This window comes from Eublepharis macularius, chromosome 3, assembly GCF_028583425.1.
Source record: "Eublepharis macularius isolate TG4126 chromosome 3, MPM_Emac_v1.0, whole genome shotgun sequence".
Taxonomy (NCBI): domain Eukaryota; kingdom Metazoa; phylum Chordata; class Lepidosauria; order Squamata; family Eublepharidae; genus Eublepharis; species Eublepharis macularius.
This window is the reverse complement of record NC_072792.1, coordinates 159,865,083-159,885,313: the sequence shown is the minus strand read 5'-3', so window position 1 is coordinate 159,885,313 and position 20,231 is coordinate 159,865,083. Positions and strand designations below refer to the sequence as shown.

Sequence of the window (20,231 nt, the reverse complement as noted above, 5' to 3'; positions counted from 1 at the left end):
CTTTTGGATATATGTTTGGAATGCCAGTCCTTGTGTTTTTTTTAATAAAAAAGATAATTAAAAATATAATTAAGATTTTTTTCAACTCTGATTCTTGGCTTCTTTTAAAGTGGCTAACAAAACATTAAAAACAATAATTTAAATCAGCACATAAAATTGTAAAAACAACCAAATGTACGTCTTTAAATGGAGATACACGCCAGCTGAACTGAAAAGGTTGCATTAGCTATATGTGGAAATGTTTGTGTGGTTTAAACAGCAGAAGAAAATAATGAACCTGTAGTTTTGGATGGGTTTTAACAACGAGCTTGTTGGTAAAAGAGCTTTGAAATGATGCTTTTGTGATAGAATAAGCATCTCAGATATGTGTAGAATAGCATAGTCCTTATTGAATAGATGTTGTCCAGAGCTGTTGTCATTGATTAATAGGCACTAAAGCATCTTTTTCAGCAACTGAACATTTTAGCTGGGGAAGCAAATATAAGTGCTGGTGGTAGAGCCAGTGATAATTCACCATGGATATTTTGTATGCTTGAAAATCGAGGGTTGTTTCAAATTGACTTCTTTGGGAGGCTGGGAGCAACTGCTGCTCAGTTAGGATTTATACAAGGTATTTTACATTTTGATTGTGTTCAGTAATTTATTGTGCCAGAAGAGAAGGCTCTTGACCGTGGTTGGGAAGATTTGTGTTCAGGAACCAACTTGACGGGCTCAGAGTTAATGAATGCATTAGCTATGCAGTGGAGCTAGGACAAGCAAAATTACCCCTCTGTGTATGTTTGTGCCCCACAATATATCCTGTAAAATACGAGATTTTCTAAGAGGCTTGGCACGCTGCCTCACAGGTCTGGTGCAGGCGTAACTCTGGTTCTCTGCAAACCCTGAGTAGTAAATCAGGAGCCAGCTTCAGAAATGTGTATCCCACCTATTTTCTCCATCCTCTTGTTTGCATTAACCAAGATTAGTTTGAGTTTTCACAGCATTGAAGGGGATTTCGGTCTGGTTCAACTCATTTGATCAGCGAGAGTGCAGCATTGGAGGTGGCATGCCCCCCCACCCCCACTGCTGCCTGGACCTGGCAAGAGACAAAGAACTTTACCTGGGAGGGGCAAAGTGGTTGCCACACCAGACCAGGTAGAAGATCGGACAGGCTGCTTAGGATGCATAAGGTTACTCACCTCTCCAAAGGCCTCTTCCCTTACTGTGGTACCAGGTACAAGCAAAGCAGAGCCTTTCCACCCTCAGTTGCCCTCTCAGGGAGAAAAGCACCTCTGGAACTATCTCAGTCCAGCTTTTCCCAGTTCAAGAGAGCAGGACTCTTCAGCCTGTGGGAGCTGGGTGGTGATGGTGGTGGTGGTGGTGGTGGAAGCAGCAGCAGGACTGGGAAGGGAGAAACATGCAGCTCCAAATGCAGACAAACTCTGCAGCCTGCCTTAGAACCAGTCTGGTAAGACACAACTGTCACCTCCCTCCATGTGGCACCTCCTGCTTTTTGAGCACTTCAGCTCAGTCAGACTGGTTGGATTGGTTGGGCAGGGAATCAGCCATGTTTGGCTAGTACTAGCAATGATTAAAGTCTGCCATAGAGAAGGGAGTAAGAGAGAAGTTCCTAGGACTGGCTCCCAATTTGCAGAGCATGGTGTGGGAAGTGCCCAACATTACATTTGGACGGGACATTAGCAAGGCTGGCAAAATCCCAGTTGTCTGGTGCTGAGAAATTGATGTTACTGCCTAGGAATAAGAATTATTTATTCAACATTGTTCATGTTAGGCATCTAAAAGAATGATGCTGTGTTTTTGAAATACTGATGCTTATACCTACGAATTTAGAGTATTTATTCTTAGGACTTTTGAATAGTTTTCTATCCAAGCCTCTTAGGCCTGTTTATCTTACTACAGTGCTAACAACTTAACATTTGTACATCTAGTGTTGGCATCAAACCTGTTTCTGTTGATTGCAAGATTACTCTTTGGGCTTATGTTTCAGATTCAAACATACTTAAAAGTCTGAGGCCTGGTTCTCATGACTTCTGGTGATTTTTTTTAAAAAATGTAGTCCATAATGGTGCTCTCAGGAAGCAAGCCAGATCATAGGTGGATTGGGAGAAAAGTGAAGGCGTGAATAAGTACGGAAGAGGTACACAGAGCAGACAGAATTCAGGCCATTTTGCCTGGCCGTCTGCGAGAGAAGTGTCTGATTGCATGTCAGTTGTGATTAAGAACGAGATCAAGTATTATCCCTTGACAGAGATTACATGAGAAATGAGTTACTCCTGCTGGCATCTTGTTGAGCGAGGCCCTTCGCTGTGGCCGTCATGCCCCCTTTTTTCCATCAGTGATCCTATCTGTAAAGAGATATTGGAAGTTTATTTGGCTTTCCTTGCATCGGCATTCTGCCTAGTGGATTTTTCTTGCATTGGCTTTCTGCTTTGCAGGTCCTTTTTGCAGTTATGGGTTAAACCGCCATGAGCATTCACCTCAATCACAGTGGCTTTGGCATGGCACTCCCACGTTCCACACTGTCCAGGGCAGTTTTAATTTGGCGTCTTGTTTTTCATTTTAGACTGGCTTTGAAGCCTCAGTGCAGTTTGGGGCTTTTATTCATGTCCACTTAAAAAAAAAAACTTTGAGCATGTGTAGCAATGTTGGAACCCATCCCCCCCTGCTTTTGCTGATTGTGCTGTCCCCTTCCCATTGGAGAAGCAATTGGTGGCGGAGTTCTAGGGGAAAACATGTACCTTTCATTTCATTTATTTTTTTAAAAAGCCTAGCCAGGAAAGGGTTAAAATGCTGCTGCTTCTTTCTATTGCTGCCTTTGATTTGCAAATGGCTGTGCAAAACACTTTTTTTATATATATTGGCAGAAGACATCGGGAAGGAGGGAAAACCAGCCATTTAACCCTTACCTGGCTTTTAAAGCCAGGAGAAATGAGGAGTAACATTACAACACTTTCCTAGCTTTGAAACAAAAAATAAAAGAGTGTGCTCATACCACTGAGGGAGGAAGGGGAAAGCAGCCATTTAACCTTTTCCTGGCTTTTAAAGCCAGGAGGGAATAAGCAGTACTGTTGCAAAGTTACAAATCATTCCTGGCTTTAAAAAGAATGTGTGTCCTTGGGCAGAGAGTTACTTTTATGTACTGTGAAAACAAGTTTGTAGATTAAAGTACCAAATAACGTCTCTTTCAAGTTTCATCTGGGCAATAATTATTGCTATATTTTTCAGCTAAAACTCTACTGAGAAATAGAAACAAGGAAGGGGTGAAATTGTGAAGTTGTGTGACACACAGCCTCTAAGGTTGATATTTTTGGTGTCACTGACCTAAGCATACAGAGCTGCTGAGTCCAGAAATTTTAGTAGGTATTGCAGATAATTGTGCTGAGACGTACAACCAAGGACTTTCCCTCCAAATACAGGGTTAGGAAAGGACCATGTGTTACAAGAAACACAAGCCTGCTGCCGGAAACAACATGCATGTGTCATGTTTTCCCACTCTGTAGCACATAGTACAATTTGGCACATATTTTGTCACCATCACACTGAGCAACGTGGACAAAAGGCAGAAATCTGGACAATAATCCTCATGTTTTGGTGGAGGAGGGAGAAACTCGGGGCTGTTGTTTTTGATGCCAACACAGCATTTCTTTTAATGTGAAGTTCTACCCTCTAAGAAGAAATGAGATCACCCAATTTAATTGGCACAAGTGCAGCTGCAGCTTTATGTATATTTCTTCATCAGAAGTAGTTTTCACAAGTTTAAAGAAAAGATAGAGCAGGAAGAAACGTTCGTTAATAGTCAGCCCAATAATGTTGCTAAGCATCAAAGTTCACACCTGCCCTTGGTAAACTCTCTTTCTATTTTAGCTGGGTGGGGGGCACAGTTTTTTAAAAGGTAGTGAACAGATGGAACGGGAAGATATCCGTTTACAGTTTTTTTCTAACTTTTTTCATGTTGCATATACTAAAAGCAGATCTCTGAAAATGTAGCCTATTTTTGTAGCATTCTGTGTCACTAAGGTAGTTGCAGGTTACGAATCCAGCATCTCATCCATATTCCTCTGAAACATTATCTTCTCACATGATTTATGAGAGCTGCTGTAGCATAGTAGTGAAGTGACTGGGCTACGAATCAACACTCTGCTAGTTCAACTCCCATTACTGCCATAAACTCTGCAGGTGGCCTTGGGTAAGCCACTCCTCTCAGCTCCAGCTGTCCAGCTGCATTGTGGGGAAAATAATAACACTGACTTTGTTCACCGCACTGTGTGTGGCACTAATCTGTCCAGATGTTAGCAGTTAGACCCCTCCTCTTGCTGAGGGGCAATTTATAGATATAAAACCATAAACACCCTCCCTCAAATATTATACACTGCCTGGTCTGAAATGAAACAAAATGGATGCCAGCAAGTTAAGAGCCTGGAAAATATTTTCGAAGGGAAACCAGAGCGAGTGACTGACTAATAATCCCCTCCATGCACTGGAAAGACGTATAATTTAAGTCAATGGTCTCCAAAGAAACTCTTGACTAATCTCATCCACGCTCAGCCTTCACCCATTTACCTAATTAAGCAACACTTAACACTGTTCATGAAACACTGTTCATGAAACAATCTGATACTCGCAGGGTCATCAGGCACCGTTTACACCCATTATCTGCCTCCGGAAAACCCAGCAAATTATTTTTTGGGAGGTGAAAATGCAAGCTTGCCCTATGAAGCATTTTGTGTGTGTGTGTGTGTGTGTGTGTGTGTCTCTCCCCCCCCCCCAATCCATTTGGGCCTTCTCTTCCCTCTATGAAATACTAGTCATTTTGCTGCTGCCTCTGCAGATCTCCGCCTTCATAATCAATAAGTATAATCTTCCCTGAAATTGCTTTCTCCCCTCTTCTTCCTAATTTCCTCTTAGTTAGCCTGGTATGTGTTCCATGTATAATTGTATTTTTGCCCTTCTATTTCTCTTTTAATAAAAACTTTCCGGCTGAACATCTGGCTGGTTTATTTGGAGAGTTCCCTTTAGGAAAAAAAAGTCCCTGTAAACATTGGTGGAGAATCCCAGTTACCGTCTCTCGCTTTGTCTCCTTGAAGCTAATTTCCCCCAACTAATTACCCTATTTGGGTAACAGAAGGGCACTATAACAACAAGTGTAGGCACAACAAGTGTAACACACTTGTTGTTCTTACACTTGTTGTAACACACTTGTTGTTACTAATCTGATGATAGTCCTGTTGTGCTGATTTAGGTCTAAGAAGATTAATTAACATAAATATTAATTCAGATTATGTGCTTTAAGCAAGAAATAAAAACCATTCAAGGGGCACGAAACTTAGATGGTACATCAAAAATTCAAATTTAATTTAAAATACACTTCCTTGTCGATAGGATTTCCCCCCTGAGCTTTTAAGAATTTCCTATAAAAGATTCATGGTCTGCCTGTTTAATTTGATTTTGTGGCCACAGAAATCTTTCTTACACAACATACCAAGGTGCCAATGTTTTTTGGAAAAAGTAATAAGCTGTTCTAATGTTCTGCGGAGCAGCTGGATGTTAAGGAAGCTGCTCCTAAAGAATGCTGCTTTCTAAATTAGGGTTGCCAATTCCTCAGTAGGGGTAGGGGAGCCTCTGCCCTTGCCCTTGTTTCCCACCATGGCTCAGAACAGTGGCAAGAGGGGGAAAATTGGTGTTGGGCTGATGGTGCAACAGCACTTCCAGGGAAAACCTGGAATTGATGTCACGCCTCTCAAGGAATCTCCAGAAACACTATAGCAAAACCATAGAGTTTTAGCCAATTCCTAGAGAGGTTCAACATAAATACCGATGTCACTTCCAAGTTTTCCCAGGAACTGATGTCATGACTCAGGAAGAAACTTACCAATGCTGGTTAAAATGCTGTTTGGAGAAGATGATGCAATAGAGGAATGGCTTGATAAAGCAATACACCACGAAACGGGCTGTCTAAATTGCTAGCGCATCCATTGCCAACAGCCCAGGAACTTCCTTGTCGACCTACTGGCTCCTGTCGGACCCTCTTCGCCCTTCATTGGCGGGTTTGCCTGCAAGAAAGAAGAAACAACCTGTTGGAACTGTACATTTTGAAAGATGAACTTTGTATTTATATGCATGTCATTATACATGTGTTGTATGGACTATATTCCATGCATTGGAGCTACATGCGTACAGATGGATAGTCCCTAGTATTTTTGGAGTATATATATCGGAATACTTACCTTGCACTTTTTGCATTCATTGCATTGGCACTTTCATTACAATTGCATTATTGTTATTATCTATCAGGTTTCTGTAGACCGTTTGGTCCTTGTTTGGCAATGTTTTTGCTAGGTGACAAGTAGCTACAGCATTGCTTAGTGGGGGATCATATAACTAAATCTTTACTGAAAACACATCTATCAGACAGGACAAAAACTCTCCGAGCTCTGGTAAGAGTGTGCGGGTGATATTTGTGCATATATTGCTGAGATACTGTAATGAAATGGTGATTCACATTCAGGACTCAATTTTATGTTTTGAATTTGAAAATGAGTCTAGTCTATCCAGTTTTTAAGGGGGGGGCGGGAGGGATAAAATAAACTTACCGCAGTCTGCTAAAAATTGTCTCCTTGCAGGAAAAAAAAAGTCTGGAATTCTGTGGTAATACAATTCAGCTGTATTACTGTGAAGTGAGTCTCATTTAAGCTAGTGATTTACTAGTATGTAACTTTAATGCTCAAAGTGTGATATTGAGTATTTGTCCTCTCAATAACCCTGTGAGGCTGCTTAAAATTTTGGTCATGTAAGGCGCTGTGGCCCAGTGGAGAGCCACAATATTGACTGGTTGCCAAATCATGGTGGAAAATATCGGTTTGCTGGGTTGTTCTCTTTCATTATTTCTCATGTGAATTCCCCCCTCCCCTTCGAGAACTTACTTGTATTTCCAATACACTTAAGTCCACATCAACATTTTCACTAACCCTCATTAGCTCCAATCCACAGTTGGCACTTTGGTTAGAAGTGATTTTACAAGTTATAGTTTGAGTTAACCATGAAGGCAGTGTGCATTAATCATGAAGCGGGGAAGTAGGGGGCAGGAATGTGAAAGTGTGTCATAGAGGAAGAAAATAAAAGGGTACAAAGAAGTCTATGGCTATTCACAATTTTCTGAGGTTTAAATGGCCCTGGAATGTTATGACGGACACTCCCCCTTTCATTCTCCCCACTGTGAGGCAGATTTTCCTGCTAAAATTCAGTTTCTATGCTTTGACTGAGCAGCCCCAAGTAGTGTGTTAATATGTGTGATTTTGAAAGTCTGTTTGTCCCATCCAGACACGTAGGTATAATTTTGGCTTTTTAGCTCAGCCCAGGAACATAATGGGGAAAAGCAGGAGCCTTTTTCCATTTTTGTTGGAAATGGTGCTAGAGACTGTATAACATTCAAAAAGAAATAACAACTTTATTTTACAGGCAGGGATTGAGTAAGTGTAGTCAGGGGATGGAAATGCAGAGGTAAAGTTTTGTTGGCATTACAGATTACACTTTGTGTAACAGGCAAAACAGTATCCTTGAAGCTTATTTTCATATATTCTTAGTTCTTAACAGTGAGAGGTATTTGAGGTATTTTACTTCATAATTTAGTTACAGCAACAATGTTTCTTCAGGATGTTTCCTATGACAGTTCAAGTTTTCTAGAGTTAGTCACTTTCTTTATGCACCAAACTCACTCCTTTCCTGAAACTAGAGGATATTTCTATCTCCTGAGCAGTCTAAAACTGTTTTCCCCTTCACAACAGACCCAGGCTCCTCCTCAGAACCAACCCCCCTTTGAAACTGGGTCAGAATTAATCTTCTCCTCAGAAGATATATCCCCCCTTCTTTTTTACTTGAAAGGGAGTCTCAGCCCGCTGCCCAATCACTCTCACCCAAAACACACTCCTGGTTCTCTGGTGTCTATGTAAGACATACTTCAGCTTATGCTGACATTTAGACTTTAAATTTGTATATAGAATTCTTCTTCAGGAGAGTAATATTACAGTTAAGGCAAAGGCGTCTTCTCCTTTCACTCCTGGGCTAGACTGGCCTCAACCAGAGCCAGGGCGTTTTCAGTCCTGGCTGTGACCTGGTGGAACTCTCTATTGGTGGATACGTGGGCCCGCCAAGATTTCCTATCTTTTGGTGGGCCTGCAAGACTGACATGTTCCTCCAGGCTTATGGTTGATGCTGGTCCAGCAGTCATCAGGAGAACCTCCCAGTTGGCCTCTTGTCAGGGGGGGGGCATCTGATCATCTGGCCCCCCTATATGAGCTGTAAGTGTAACCTGAATAGCCTGTTCTCCCTTCCTTCTCTCTCCACCCTGCACCCTCCCCCCCCCCGTGTTGCTGGCAGGGGTGTGTTGTAGGGTATCTGTCTGGGGTTGATATTTTATGAAATATTGTGATTTTATTGTAAATTATAGGTCTTTATTGCTGTAATCCATCCTGAGCCCACTCGTGGGGAGGGTGGGATAGAAGCCCAATAAGTAAATAAATAAAAATAAAAAATAAGGTGAACCTGTCTGACTTTTCTTGTCAGACTCCCTGACTCCAAAAACTGTCAGAAACCAACTGACTGTCCTTAGACTGGTTCTAACTGACCAGTCAGAGAAGAGGGAGCAGCCTGTCACTCAAGCTCTCCATTCTAGGAAATAGTTAACCCTTCCCCTCCCAGCTCTCTGATTTTGCTGTACTTCAGAAACCTGCTGTTAAGTGCAGTCCATCACACATGTCAAACCAGTTCCTGGGCTCAAAGCCCTCTCAGGATATTTGCAACAGTGAATCAAGCTTGTAAAACATTTTACATAATGTTCATGTTATATAAATTATGAAGTAGTAATGAAACAGTGATCTCTCAGAATTTTTTTTGCAATCCGTGAAGTCAAGTTTTATTCTTGAAGGTGACAAAAGTGTTTGTTTGATTAGTAACCTTGATACTTAGCTACACGTTTCATTATCCCGATGAGGAGCCCCCATTATACTTGATATTTTTATACCTCAACAAATTAAGAAACACACATTTTCTTTCAGGTTTTACCATTTTGTGAGATTTTTTTTAAAGTAAAGAAACCTGGTCCCTTTTCTCAAATATACAAAATGGAATCAATATTGCAGGTTGTTGACGACCTGACACATTATTGAATGAAACTGTGAATCAGGTTCAAGTTTTTTCCTGAATTGCCTCAAGCTGCCTGTTTTCCTAATGTCTGAGGTAGTTATTGAAAGTGGCAGGTTAAAAATTGGATTCCAGAGGGCAAGATATGATTGACTATGTAATTTTGCCAAAGCTCACAAGGAAATGTATATTTGTGCCTTCATTTCTCGTTTGCTTTATTTTGGGTAGAGATTGTTGTGGATGGTGCACGAATGATATCCATTTCTTGCTTACTAAGATGGAAGCAATGGAACAGGAAATAAGAAACAATGTTCTTTCTTGTTGTATTAATTGAATCGTTCTTGGCCTTGGGGGCTATGCAGCTGGTTTTGTATTATTTCAGTAGAGGTTGGCAAGTAGGATACCTAAGCTAAGTTTGTTTGGTATTTTTTCCTGTTTTTTCCTTTGCCTAGATCTTACTAAGAACATTCGCAGTACAATGCTTTATTGTAAATTTTCAATGTGGAACACTTCCCGTGCTATGTAGGCAACCTGTGTGGTACACTTGTTGCCACATTTCATCTGTTGTATGGTAGAACATCATCAATGCAGAGGATCTAAGAGTTGATTCATACCTACACTTCTAAAATTGTTAATCTGAAAATGTTTCTGTATTGATATGAAGCTGATATGTGGACTGACAACATCTAACACCTTACTTTTATTTAATTATACTCTGCCTTATCTCCAGTGAGGACCCCATGCGGCTTACATTGTTCCCCTTTGTCCCATTTTATCCCCCCAACAATCCTGTGAAGTAAGTTAGGGTCAGAGTGTATAACTGGTCCAAGGTTACCCAGCAAGATTCTGTGGCAGAATCGGGATTTGAATCTGGTTTTCCTAGATCCTAATCCAATGCTCTAACCACTGCACCACAATGGCTTCTTAATAGTTCAGTATATGTTCCCTCAGAAAGTACATTGAAAACACCATGTATAAGAAAGAAGATTAGAGACCTTGTTTCTCTAAGATTCATTAAATTTTGAACATCTTCTAAAAGCAATGGAATTGATCTCCAAAAACCCATCTTCCATAAGCCGAAGGGCCCTTCTGCTCACATGTGGAGGGAACAATTTGTTAGTTACTCGTTCCCACTTAATTCCCCCATTCCACGTCTTCTACTGTTCTGGAGGGTCCCCCATTCTCTGGTTGCTACTTGGTGGGAAATGGAAGAAGCTGCAGCAGGAAGAGAGAGGTTGCAAGGATCCATTTCAAGAACAGAGCTTTGCTTTTGCGGTCCTTTGGAGTCATCTTAATACAGATTTCTTTTTAAATGGATGGCATCAGTCAGTGAGAATGAACTAGTATAAGTTGACTTTAGTTGTCTCTTTCATATGTATTTCAACATTTTTTAAGCTTTTAAAACTATCCTTGGATGGTTTTATCTGCTCTGAGCCTGATAATAAAAACCTAAATTAATAAACTTGTATGAGAACCTTGCAGGCATCAGAGAGGCTAATAAAGACATTCATTAGCATTTAGACATTTATTATGCTACCCCTCAAGCATTCCTTCTGTATTTCAAAATTTGTTCTTGGAAGGTAATCTGCTTTAATTGTGGCAGTTTGAATTAGTATTAATGATGTTTGAATGATATTAATGATGCCTGGGACAAACTAGTTCTTCATAAATAGGTTTTTTGGTATGCCAGTGCAATTGGAAACTGCCGAAAACATGTTGAGAAATAAAGAAATTATAAGGAAGTATTTTGATACTGTAAAGCTAATATCTCTTTGCAACCTGATGGAAGTAAGTAGGGTCTGCCTTAGGATCACCATTTATTTGAGAATAACTCCCATCCATCTCCATCTCTGTCCAGTGGGCTCAGCAGAGGATCAAGACATTCATATCCTTTGTATTCAACGTAGTGACAGAGAACTCCCCCCCCCCAGCTTTTTAGAATTTGTAAAAATACAAGAAATGCTGCAGACCTGTCCCTGATATACATATATTCACATTTGTTCACTGTTATGCTACAGTGTGTCCTGACCTGGATAGCCCAGTTGAGCCTGATCTCATCAGATCTCAGAAGCTAAGCAGGATCAGCCTTGGTTAGTAATTGGATGGGAGACCTCTAACGACTGCCAAGGTTGCAGAGGCCAGCAATGGCAAACCACCTCTGTTAGTCTCTTGCCATGAAAACTCCAGTAGGTGCAGCCATAAGTAAGCTATGAGGACTTGAGGGCACACTCCACCACCACCACACAATACAGTGTAGATGAGTGTCGCTCCTGAATCAAGTCTAGCATCAATTTTCAAAAGCTTTTAAAGGTTTGTACAAAGCCCCAAACTGAAAAGTGTGGAATCTCCCCCTCCCCCCCGGTCATCAGCAGCATATATCTAATGCTGGATTATGGATTATACATATGGATTGTATATATGACTAAGATTATAAAATATTCTTGTGTAAAAACAACTCAAGACTGTATAATTTTAAAGAGTTATTTACTGGATCCCTTTATATTACTCATCCTCAACATTCTCAGGTCCTTGTCTAAATTTCTTTGAAAACTGTAATCTGGTTCTCTTAACTTTAACAGCATTTTGCATATATTCCAAATCAGACTTTTAAAACCTTTTACCTTCCATAAGCAATTCAAACCTAGATGTCTAAAATTTGGAACTCTGTCCCCAGGGAGATTTGTTTGTGTCCTTGTATTGTTCCCTTACCACCAATAGATGACGACTTTTGATTTGTATTTTAAATGCTTTTTAATGTTTGAAATGTTTGAAATGTTCACTGTCTTGGGGACCGTGAGTCAGATGGCACAGAAATGTTTGAAATCAATCAATCAGTTTATCTCTTATCCCCCTGCTCACCATTACTTAGGGTTGTCAGGGAGAAATATTTTAATTTGTTCCATATAAATAGAGACAACTAAACAGAGGGCGCTATAATTGCACAATAATTCTGTATTTCCCAATTTAAAACCAAATAAAGATAGGCTACTCTTGATTTAGAGCTTATTGTTCATTCTTAATAGTCTATTTTTCCTGTTTCTGGTAGTCTTTCTTAGCTGCTAACCTTGTTGCCAGATTATTTAACCAAATATTTGGTTATCCCATGCCTCCTTTTCCTTCCTACCTATTAAACCCCTACATAGTTTATTATCATTTTTTTGCCACACACCTAGCCTTTTTCTGTTGACTTCCAATGACAGACACCATAGTGTTTTTGATGGTATGTTCATCTTACTTAATGCATTTTTCCTAACCAGGACAACTTGAAAATAGATAAAAAGCTCAGAACCTTTCATCTCATTTTTATATTTTGATAGCCGATCTTTACCATTAATCTGGACTCCTAAATACTTTACTGGCAGTTTTACTTTTCTGTCTTCAGTATAACAATTCCCAAGTTAATATATGTACATTCAGATTTTTTATTGTTAATAAAATGATTTTGTGAATATGTTCCCCTATTTCTTGTAATGAAGTTTTAGATTTTGTCAAGGCAATTGTGACATCATCTGCATGTAACATAATTTTAGATACTGTAGCACCAATCTTCACTCATGATTGTTGTGTATTCTTCTTAATTGCAACACCTATGGATCAATAAACAATACAAAAAACAAAAATGATATAGAGCAGACTAGATGAGTCCCTCTTTGTAAGTTGTAAAACTTTTGACAGGTACCTACTGGTGAAAATTCGGGTTATAGATTTGGTGCATTAATGCAGTGCAATCTAGTTGAGTACTACTCAAGATTTTTAAAAATTTGAATTATATACAGCCATTCAAGGCAATCAAAGGCTTTTTGTTATTGAATACTTCCTTTCTGCATGCTTAGTTATAAACCTGTTCAATCTATTAGTAATAACAATTGTCAAGATTTTAAAATTGCATTTATAACAATATGGGTTTAAATGATTCAGTGTGGGAGTGGTCTGTCCCAAGTTTCATCCCAAGTTTTTTGGTAGCACAGCAGAAAAATGTGTCTAACAGTATTCATCAAGGATTGTAACACAATATCCCAGAAGATTTTTATAAAATTACATTGGTAATCCATCAGGTCCAGGCAAATTATTATTCTTTAAATTCTTAATGAGTCTTAATTTATGTTCTTGCTATTTCTGCTTCTGGCATTTTTGTATCAGAGAATTTAGAGATTTTCCATTTAACTAGAAAATCTTTTAGCACATCTACAGAGAGAAACTTCGATTAGCTTAATACAATTTAAAGTATTCTGATATTTATCTACCTAAATTGGGAATAGATAAGTACGTTCCAATAATCTGACTTGTCATATTGACGTAGGGTTCTCATCCTTCAGGTAGTGGCTGAAGATCTCCTGGAATTACAACTGATCTCCAGATGATAGAGATCAGTTCCCCTGGAGAAAATGGCTGCCTTGGAATGTGGACTCTATGGCATTATATCCTGCTGAGGCCCCTCCCCTCCTCAAATCCTGCCCTCCCCAGGTTCTATCCCCCAAATCTCCAGGAATTTCCCAGCCTGGAGCTGGCAACCTTCTAATAAATTGATGGTTTCTTCCCTAATTCAGATGTCTTTTGCTTTAAGCGCTTTTCTGATCTTTTTGGTCAGTAAAACCTTTTTCAGCTCTGCTTCTTGCAGCATTCCAAGGTCTCATGAGCTAAAGTCTCCCTTGTTGTCTTAATGTTCTATTTCTAACATCGTGATCTGGAACAACAAGCCATGGTCCCATTGATCCCATGCCTTCTTAATTTCTGCTGCTTTCTGAATAAAAATTACATAGATGTGTGCTTTCAGTGTAGCCCAGGACACATCTGGAGTTACATTAATCTAATAATAAATCTCCAAAGCCTGTCTAATTTCTTTTACCAGATTCTTACTGTGAAGTAATGAATTATTTAATCCCCACTGTTAGGAGAAGTCAAAACACTGCTGTATCATTATGTCTGGTGCATGATCTGCATATGTCATGGAGCTGATTTCCACACTGCTTATTTTAGTCCAAAAGTTTGGAAAAACCAGTATAAAAAAACTTTTCTTGATTATGATTTATGAAATGGTGGTTAAATCCTGCCTGTTTTGATTTTCAAAGTGCCATTGTTCCACAAATCCAAATTTACCTATAGGCTTAATAAATTTTTTTGGTAAATTCTTTGTATTAAAGTTTGCTTAGATGTATCCAATTTCAAGTTGAATATACCATTATAGTCATAATAATAATAATGTTGGTAATGGCGAAATGTTTTAGTGATTCCAAAAGTAACCTAAAAATGACTTTGTTTTTGATGGAGGCAAAACATTAGTGTTATATATTGTCTCTTAGTACACTTCTTAATATTATACATCTCCTTTTTTATCTGCTATCTCAGTAATGACAAATGGACTTGTTTGTACTCCAATAGCTGCACCATTCATTTTGGTTACATTGGATGCTGAAAAGGCTTCTCCCAGACACAGCGGTGCTAAGTACTTTTCACATCTCTTTTAAAACATAAATAAAAACCAGCCTGTTAAAAAGTAGTCTTGCAAGAATTTAGGCCTCTCTGGCTTAAAACTGGTAACTGGTGATAGAAAATGCTGTCAAATTGCAGGCAGCTTATGGCAATGACAGGGTTTTCAAAGCAAGGGATACTCTGAGGTGGTTTGCCATTGCTTGCTTCTGCATAATGACTTTGAACTTCTTGGTGGTTTCCCATCCTAGTACTAATCAGGGCTGACCCTGCTTAACTTCTAAGATCTGACAAGATTGGGCTAGCCTGGGCCATCCAGGTAATTACAACTTTAATAATGGTTAATTGGTAATTACAACTCTAATAATAACTTTTACAGACTTTTAGCAAACTGCTGTGCCTCTTGCACTATCTTGCAAGAACTTTTTGCACGTTTTTGCTCTTTGAGCCTAATGCACCCATGTGCTTACATTCACACACACACACACTCCTTTGAATTATGAAGATGATTGGTCAGATCCAAAGAACCCTGAGCAAAAAGAAAATTGCCACTATTGCTGTTTGACAAATGCTTGGCACTGAGAGCTTGGACAAGTGCTGTGATATGTGGAAGTTATCTTGCCTCTGCTTGTTCAGTAGGCTGTGCAATCTCTCACATGTGTAGAAGAACAGGTTTGGGCTCAGGGCTTCCCTTTTTCCAAAAACAAGTTGACCAGTTTTTAAGAGGTCTGCTCAGTGGGAGAGCCTCTGCTTTGCACAGAAAATGCCCCAGGTTCAATCCTTAGCATCTCCAATTAAAGGGGTCAGATAAGAGGCAATTTGAAAGACCCCTGCCTGAGACAAAATAGACAAGACTGATTTTGACAAACAGCAGTCTGACTTGTTCGAAGGCAACTTGACATATATGTGTGCAATTTTGACAGCAGAAGCTTCTTTTCTATCCAGTTTGGGGTGGCCAGTTGGCCATTCTGGCCTTGGACAATAGCAGTGAGGGAAAGTGGTCCCCAATACACACTAAACAAAGGAGGAAATTCCTAAGAGACCACCTTTCCTCTATCAGATAATGAGCCAATGTAGTATAATGGTCAGATAACTGATAGAAGAGACCTGGGTTCAAATGCCATGAAGCTCATCATTGTCTGTGAACCTAGCCTACCTCCCTAGGTTACTGTTAGGATAAAATGTGGAGTCGAGAACTATGTATGCTACCCTGAACTTCTTGGACAAAGGGCAAGATAAAAATGTATTAAACAAAGCTAACAAAAATGGACTCTTTGCCTTTTCTTACTTTCAAGATGTGTGCAACATCTTTTTCAGTATATTTCGAACAGCTGAAGAGTGCGAAACTTTTTGTTGTTCCTGGGATTATCAGTAGTTCCTATAGGCAATGCAGAAATATGTTCTGGGAGAGCTCTTGAATCTTCTGTGCTAAATTCTAACCATGCTGTCTACATCTGTCCTCCTTTTGTAGAGCTCATCAGATTCAAAATTAAAGAAGAAAATAACTAAGACCAAGGAAGCTAAAAAAGTATTGAAAAGAAAATTTAAAGTAAACACAAAAATCATGTTTACTGAAGATGGGGAGGTAAGATCCTTTGCTTATCCTTGTAATAGGTCCTATGCATGTAAACTGTTGTACAACAGTTATTCTCAAGCTGTCTACTTGCACGGAACATTTTTCCTATCGACTTGCCTGCTGAGGAACTCCTTGAGGTGCCCATGGAACTCTTGCATTGGATTCTGGGATGACCAGTTTACCTGGTGGCAAGTGGCAAGACCTCTTGGACTTCACCCTGCACTCCTTCGAAGTTGCACATTGAAAACAACATTAATTGAAATAGGCAGATTACCATTCAGTGGAGTTTATCTATTGTTGTTATAATCTTCTCTGTAATAAGTTTCTGAGGGTTCTCTTGATCACAGTTTGACCTAGTGGAACTATACATGATTTAATGTAAGCCTGACTGCAGCTGCTTTGTTGAAATTCAAAAGTTCTTTGCTCCTTTAAATTGGATCCTGTAGAATAATTTGCCCACAAAATGTCTTGGATCCAACAGAGCCTTTCCTCAAATGGAAGGATTTTCCCCCTATAGCTTGTGCTTTTCATTCTTCCATTTCCCTCTGCAGCCCCAAATGTCCCCCCCAAATACTGTTCCTGGAGGTAAAGGGACCCCACTCTAGAGAGCATTTTGGGCTGCAGCCAGAAGAGGGAGGCAAGAAAATTGTGCTCCTTGGTTTTGATAATTTTCTATCCATACAGATGTTCACTTGAATCCAAGACAGCTTTTCTGGTGATCCACAGTGTGGTGGAAGGCAATGCCAGTGACCTTTTCCACGACAAGTGATGACAAATGCTACTTATAAAACCAAAATCCTCTTGCACTTTATGCAGCTATACTTAACATTCTGAGCGAGGAAAGAGGACAAGTGTTTGTTGGTGCAAGTTGAAATTGCTAGATCCGTGCACGCTCCTTATCACTGAGATGTTTGTCACTCAAAAAATGGTTTGATATATGTCAATGGATTCAAGTACACAGTGTGTGTGAGGTTCCTCCAGGGCGAGGTCTGCTTCCCGGCCTTCCATTGTCTTGTTGGGTCACACACAGGAGTCTTCCTCGATCTCAGATGCATGAAAAGGGATCAGGGTGCATCACCAGTGGTAGGCCTCTTTCCTTCTCTCCTCTCTGGTTCTGGAGCTCCTTTTTGTTTGCCCTGCCTGTCAGCCCCGCTTCACACCTCCTGGGCCTCATCCCAGCAGCTTATCACCTGAGCCAAGGAATGTAGTACCATTTTACTGAGCCCTGTGCTGCACCCCTATCTGCCCTCTTCCTGCCCTTATTGGCCTGTGCAAGGATGATTCTCTGGTGAAACGTTGCTTTCTGGGGATGCACTGATGGGCGTTAGTTCTTGGCCTCTCTCTGGCTCTGACTCCTCCCACTTCCTCTGAGCCTGGCTCACTGGTATTGGGCCTTCCCTGGCTATTGCCGGGTCCCAGGATTGCTCCTTGTTTCTTGTGGAGCTGACCCCCGGACTGCCACTGCCCTCACTGCTGTGGCACTGGGTGCTAACATCGTTCCCTGGTGCTGCACATTCTGCAGTGGGGGAAGCCTGCTGCTGGCCACTGGGCCCATCTTCACCCATTGTCCGCCTCCAAAGTCTGGAAGAGTCTCTCACTGCTGTTGGGTCAGGTGAATGGGATTTGAGGGGGGGGTCTTCCTCGCATTGGGTTTTTCTGGGGTGGGGATGCATTCTCCTGTGCTATGGCCAGGGTGGCTGTCTAGAACAGCTCAGCTAATTAAGTGCACCTGGTGCTTGTGCTCTGACTAAGTGGCCTTGAGAGACAGAAGGCTTCGCTTTCTACATGTCATCTGTCTCAGCTCTCTGGCCAGCTACTTTGTGTTGAATAGTGTGTATTGAGCGTGACTGCACCAGCTTAAGGAGGATCCACAAAGAGTCCACACCTTGTTTGTTTAGTAAAGGTGTATAATACAATTTATTTATAGGTGGATTAAGAGCAATATATACAAGTTTACAGTCCAGAGAGACAAAGTGCTTCGCCTACACCTGAACTTGCAAGAAGCCCCTACCATACTGTACATAGTAGCTATATATACATGTAGACACCCAATCAGATACATGCATGAGTTTAGCTGAGTCATTCACTTCATGGTCTCCTGACTCTTAAGTTAACCATCTGACTCTATGTCACCTGATGTGTCTACCTGTCATACTGATCGTTCTGATCTAAAGCCTCTGCACACTGGCTTTTGACACTTAGATATCAACACTTTGATATCACACTGAGCTCTGATTGGTCGATTATGTCTTAAAAGCTAGCTTCTTATGTGTTTTTTTTCCTTCTTCTTCTGACACAGTCCAGCCCAGGGGTAGGCCGTATGAGCACCGGAGCTACCGGAGAATGCAAGTTAGCCAGTCATCTGTCTAGTTAGTCAGTTTTTAGCTTAGATTAGAATGAAGTTGTCTTTGTTTTGTTTGCCATTGCTTCTGCATTGAGAGTGCCTACTGCTATTTTCCAAGCACTCTCTCAACTTAATAAATGTTTTCCATTTCATGCCTGTGTCTCGAGTGCTTGACTTGCTGTGTGCAAGGTCCTCCAGATAAAGAACCCAGAGACCAGTGAGTCTCATACAAATAGGTGGGGTATATCCCTCTTAAGAAGGCTGCTGGGACTCTGTGTGGCTGTTTGCAGCACCCAGTACCGGAGCTAGAGGGTTTGCCTACCCCGGACAGTGGCCTATGATCCTGGACACCATGCCAAATAATTTCCTAGCAACTGTCTACGATGGATCAGTGGCAGGAACCCTCATATTTAACAGACAGGTAGGTTTGTGGAACCCCTGTCAATGGAATTCACCCTGCGGTGTGTTCATGCTATTGAATTTCCTTAAGAACATATCCTAGCATATCCCCACTGTTCATGATTTATTGATAAGAAAACAAAAAATATTATAAATGTACAAAAAAGATAAATGTTGAAGCTTGTAACGGTTTGCTCCTTGAAAGAATTTAGCCTGTTGCTGTTTCAAAGGCCAACTTGGAAGCTCAGAAAGAGAGAGATTTTGAGTAGCAACTGAGAGAAAGTTGCTAGAATTCCTTCTTTTTTTTGTAGGAAGTGCTGTAATATGTTTCTCTGGCAGCCGTGGATGCTGAACTGTCAGTTTCTATAATTAGGTCGATATATTAAGCCGTGTTCTGTGAATTTGTGTGAGGAATGATCATGTTGAATGCGATGTTGCATTTGGAATATTGAATAGCAACGTGGCGTGGCTTCTGAGCTAATCTTTGGGGAGAGAAAAATGAAACAAGACACTGAAGATCCAGAGGTGGCCTTTTTGAGCACGTGCGCATGTAGGATTGCCAGTTCGAAAGCAACCCATTTTATATCACCTGGTGATTTTAGTCACTTGGTGAATATTACATTGTTGTATGTCTGCCTCACATGCATTTCTGCATGCCAATATTTTTCCTGTGCAGGAGATACGTCTGTTTGCCAAGCCTGTTGCTTCCCCCTGCAACTGTGCATTACCTAAAGATTCTTTCGTTTCTCTTCCTGTTTAACTGTTCCAAGTGTGTCTCCCTGCCCCAACACTTCTTCCTTCTCCCCCACCCTGCTGCGAAACATCTCTAAATAACATGTTGCTGCCATGTCCATTCACCTAGTTCCTAGAATGAACCTGATAGCTTTGGGCAATCTCTTCTCATGTAAACATTGTTTATTGAAGGCAATGACATCTAGTTGGATAGATATCATTGCCTTCAATAAAAATGGAGTGGTAATTTATTTCTTGCCTGTCCACTTCAGGTAGATACAGTGTAAAGGCACTTTGGTCGAACTGGGGACCCTAGCAGCAAGATTCAATCATCTTACTGCTAAAATTCAGCTATTGTTGTAGCATGGGAGGAGGGAGCTGTGGGAATGCTCCCTGCTGCACTTCATTACCACCACTGCAGATGGCAGAGGATGGTGGTATAATTTCCAGCTCAGCAGAATCAAGGGGTGCAAGAGGCCCCGGGCACTGTGGAGCTGACTCTCATTTGGCCCCTGATGCTGAGCAGCTCCTCAGTCTTCCTCCTTCCTGCCTGATCAGTGAATTTCCAGATTAACTGCCAGATTGCTTTCAGACAGATGGTGGTGCAGTTATGCATTA

The 20,231-nt window shown here is 40.7% G+C and overlaps 1 protein-coding gene across 1 annotated transcript in view; it reads left to right on the top strand.

Moving 5' to 3' along the window:
- The window catches only part of DDX10 (DEAD-box helicase 10), a 242,076-nt gene that overhangs the window by 133,590 nt on the left and 88,255 nt on the right, over window positions 1-20,231 (top strand). The window contains exon 14 of the mRNA XM_054974856.1: window positions 16,034-16,147. Within this exon, the coding sequence (XP_054830831.1) occupies window positions 16,034-16,147 (114 nt within the window). The remainder of the gene's footprint in view (window positions 1-16,033; window positions 16,148-20,231) is intronic.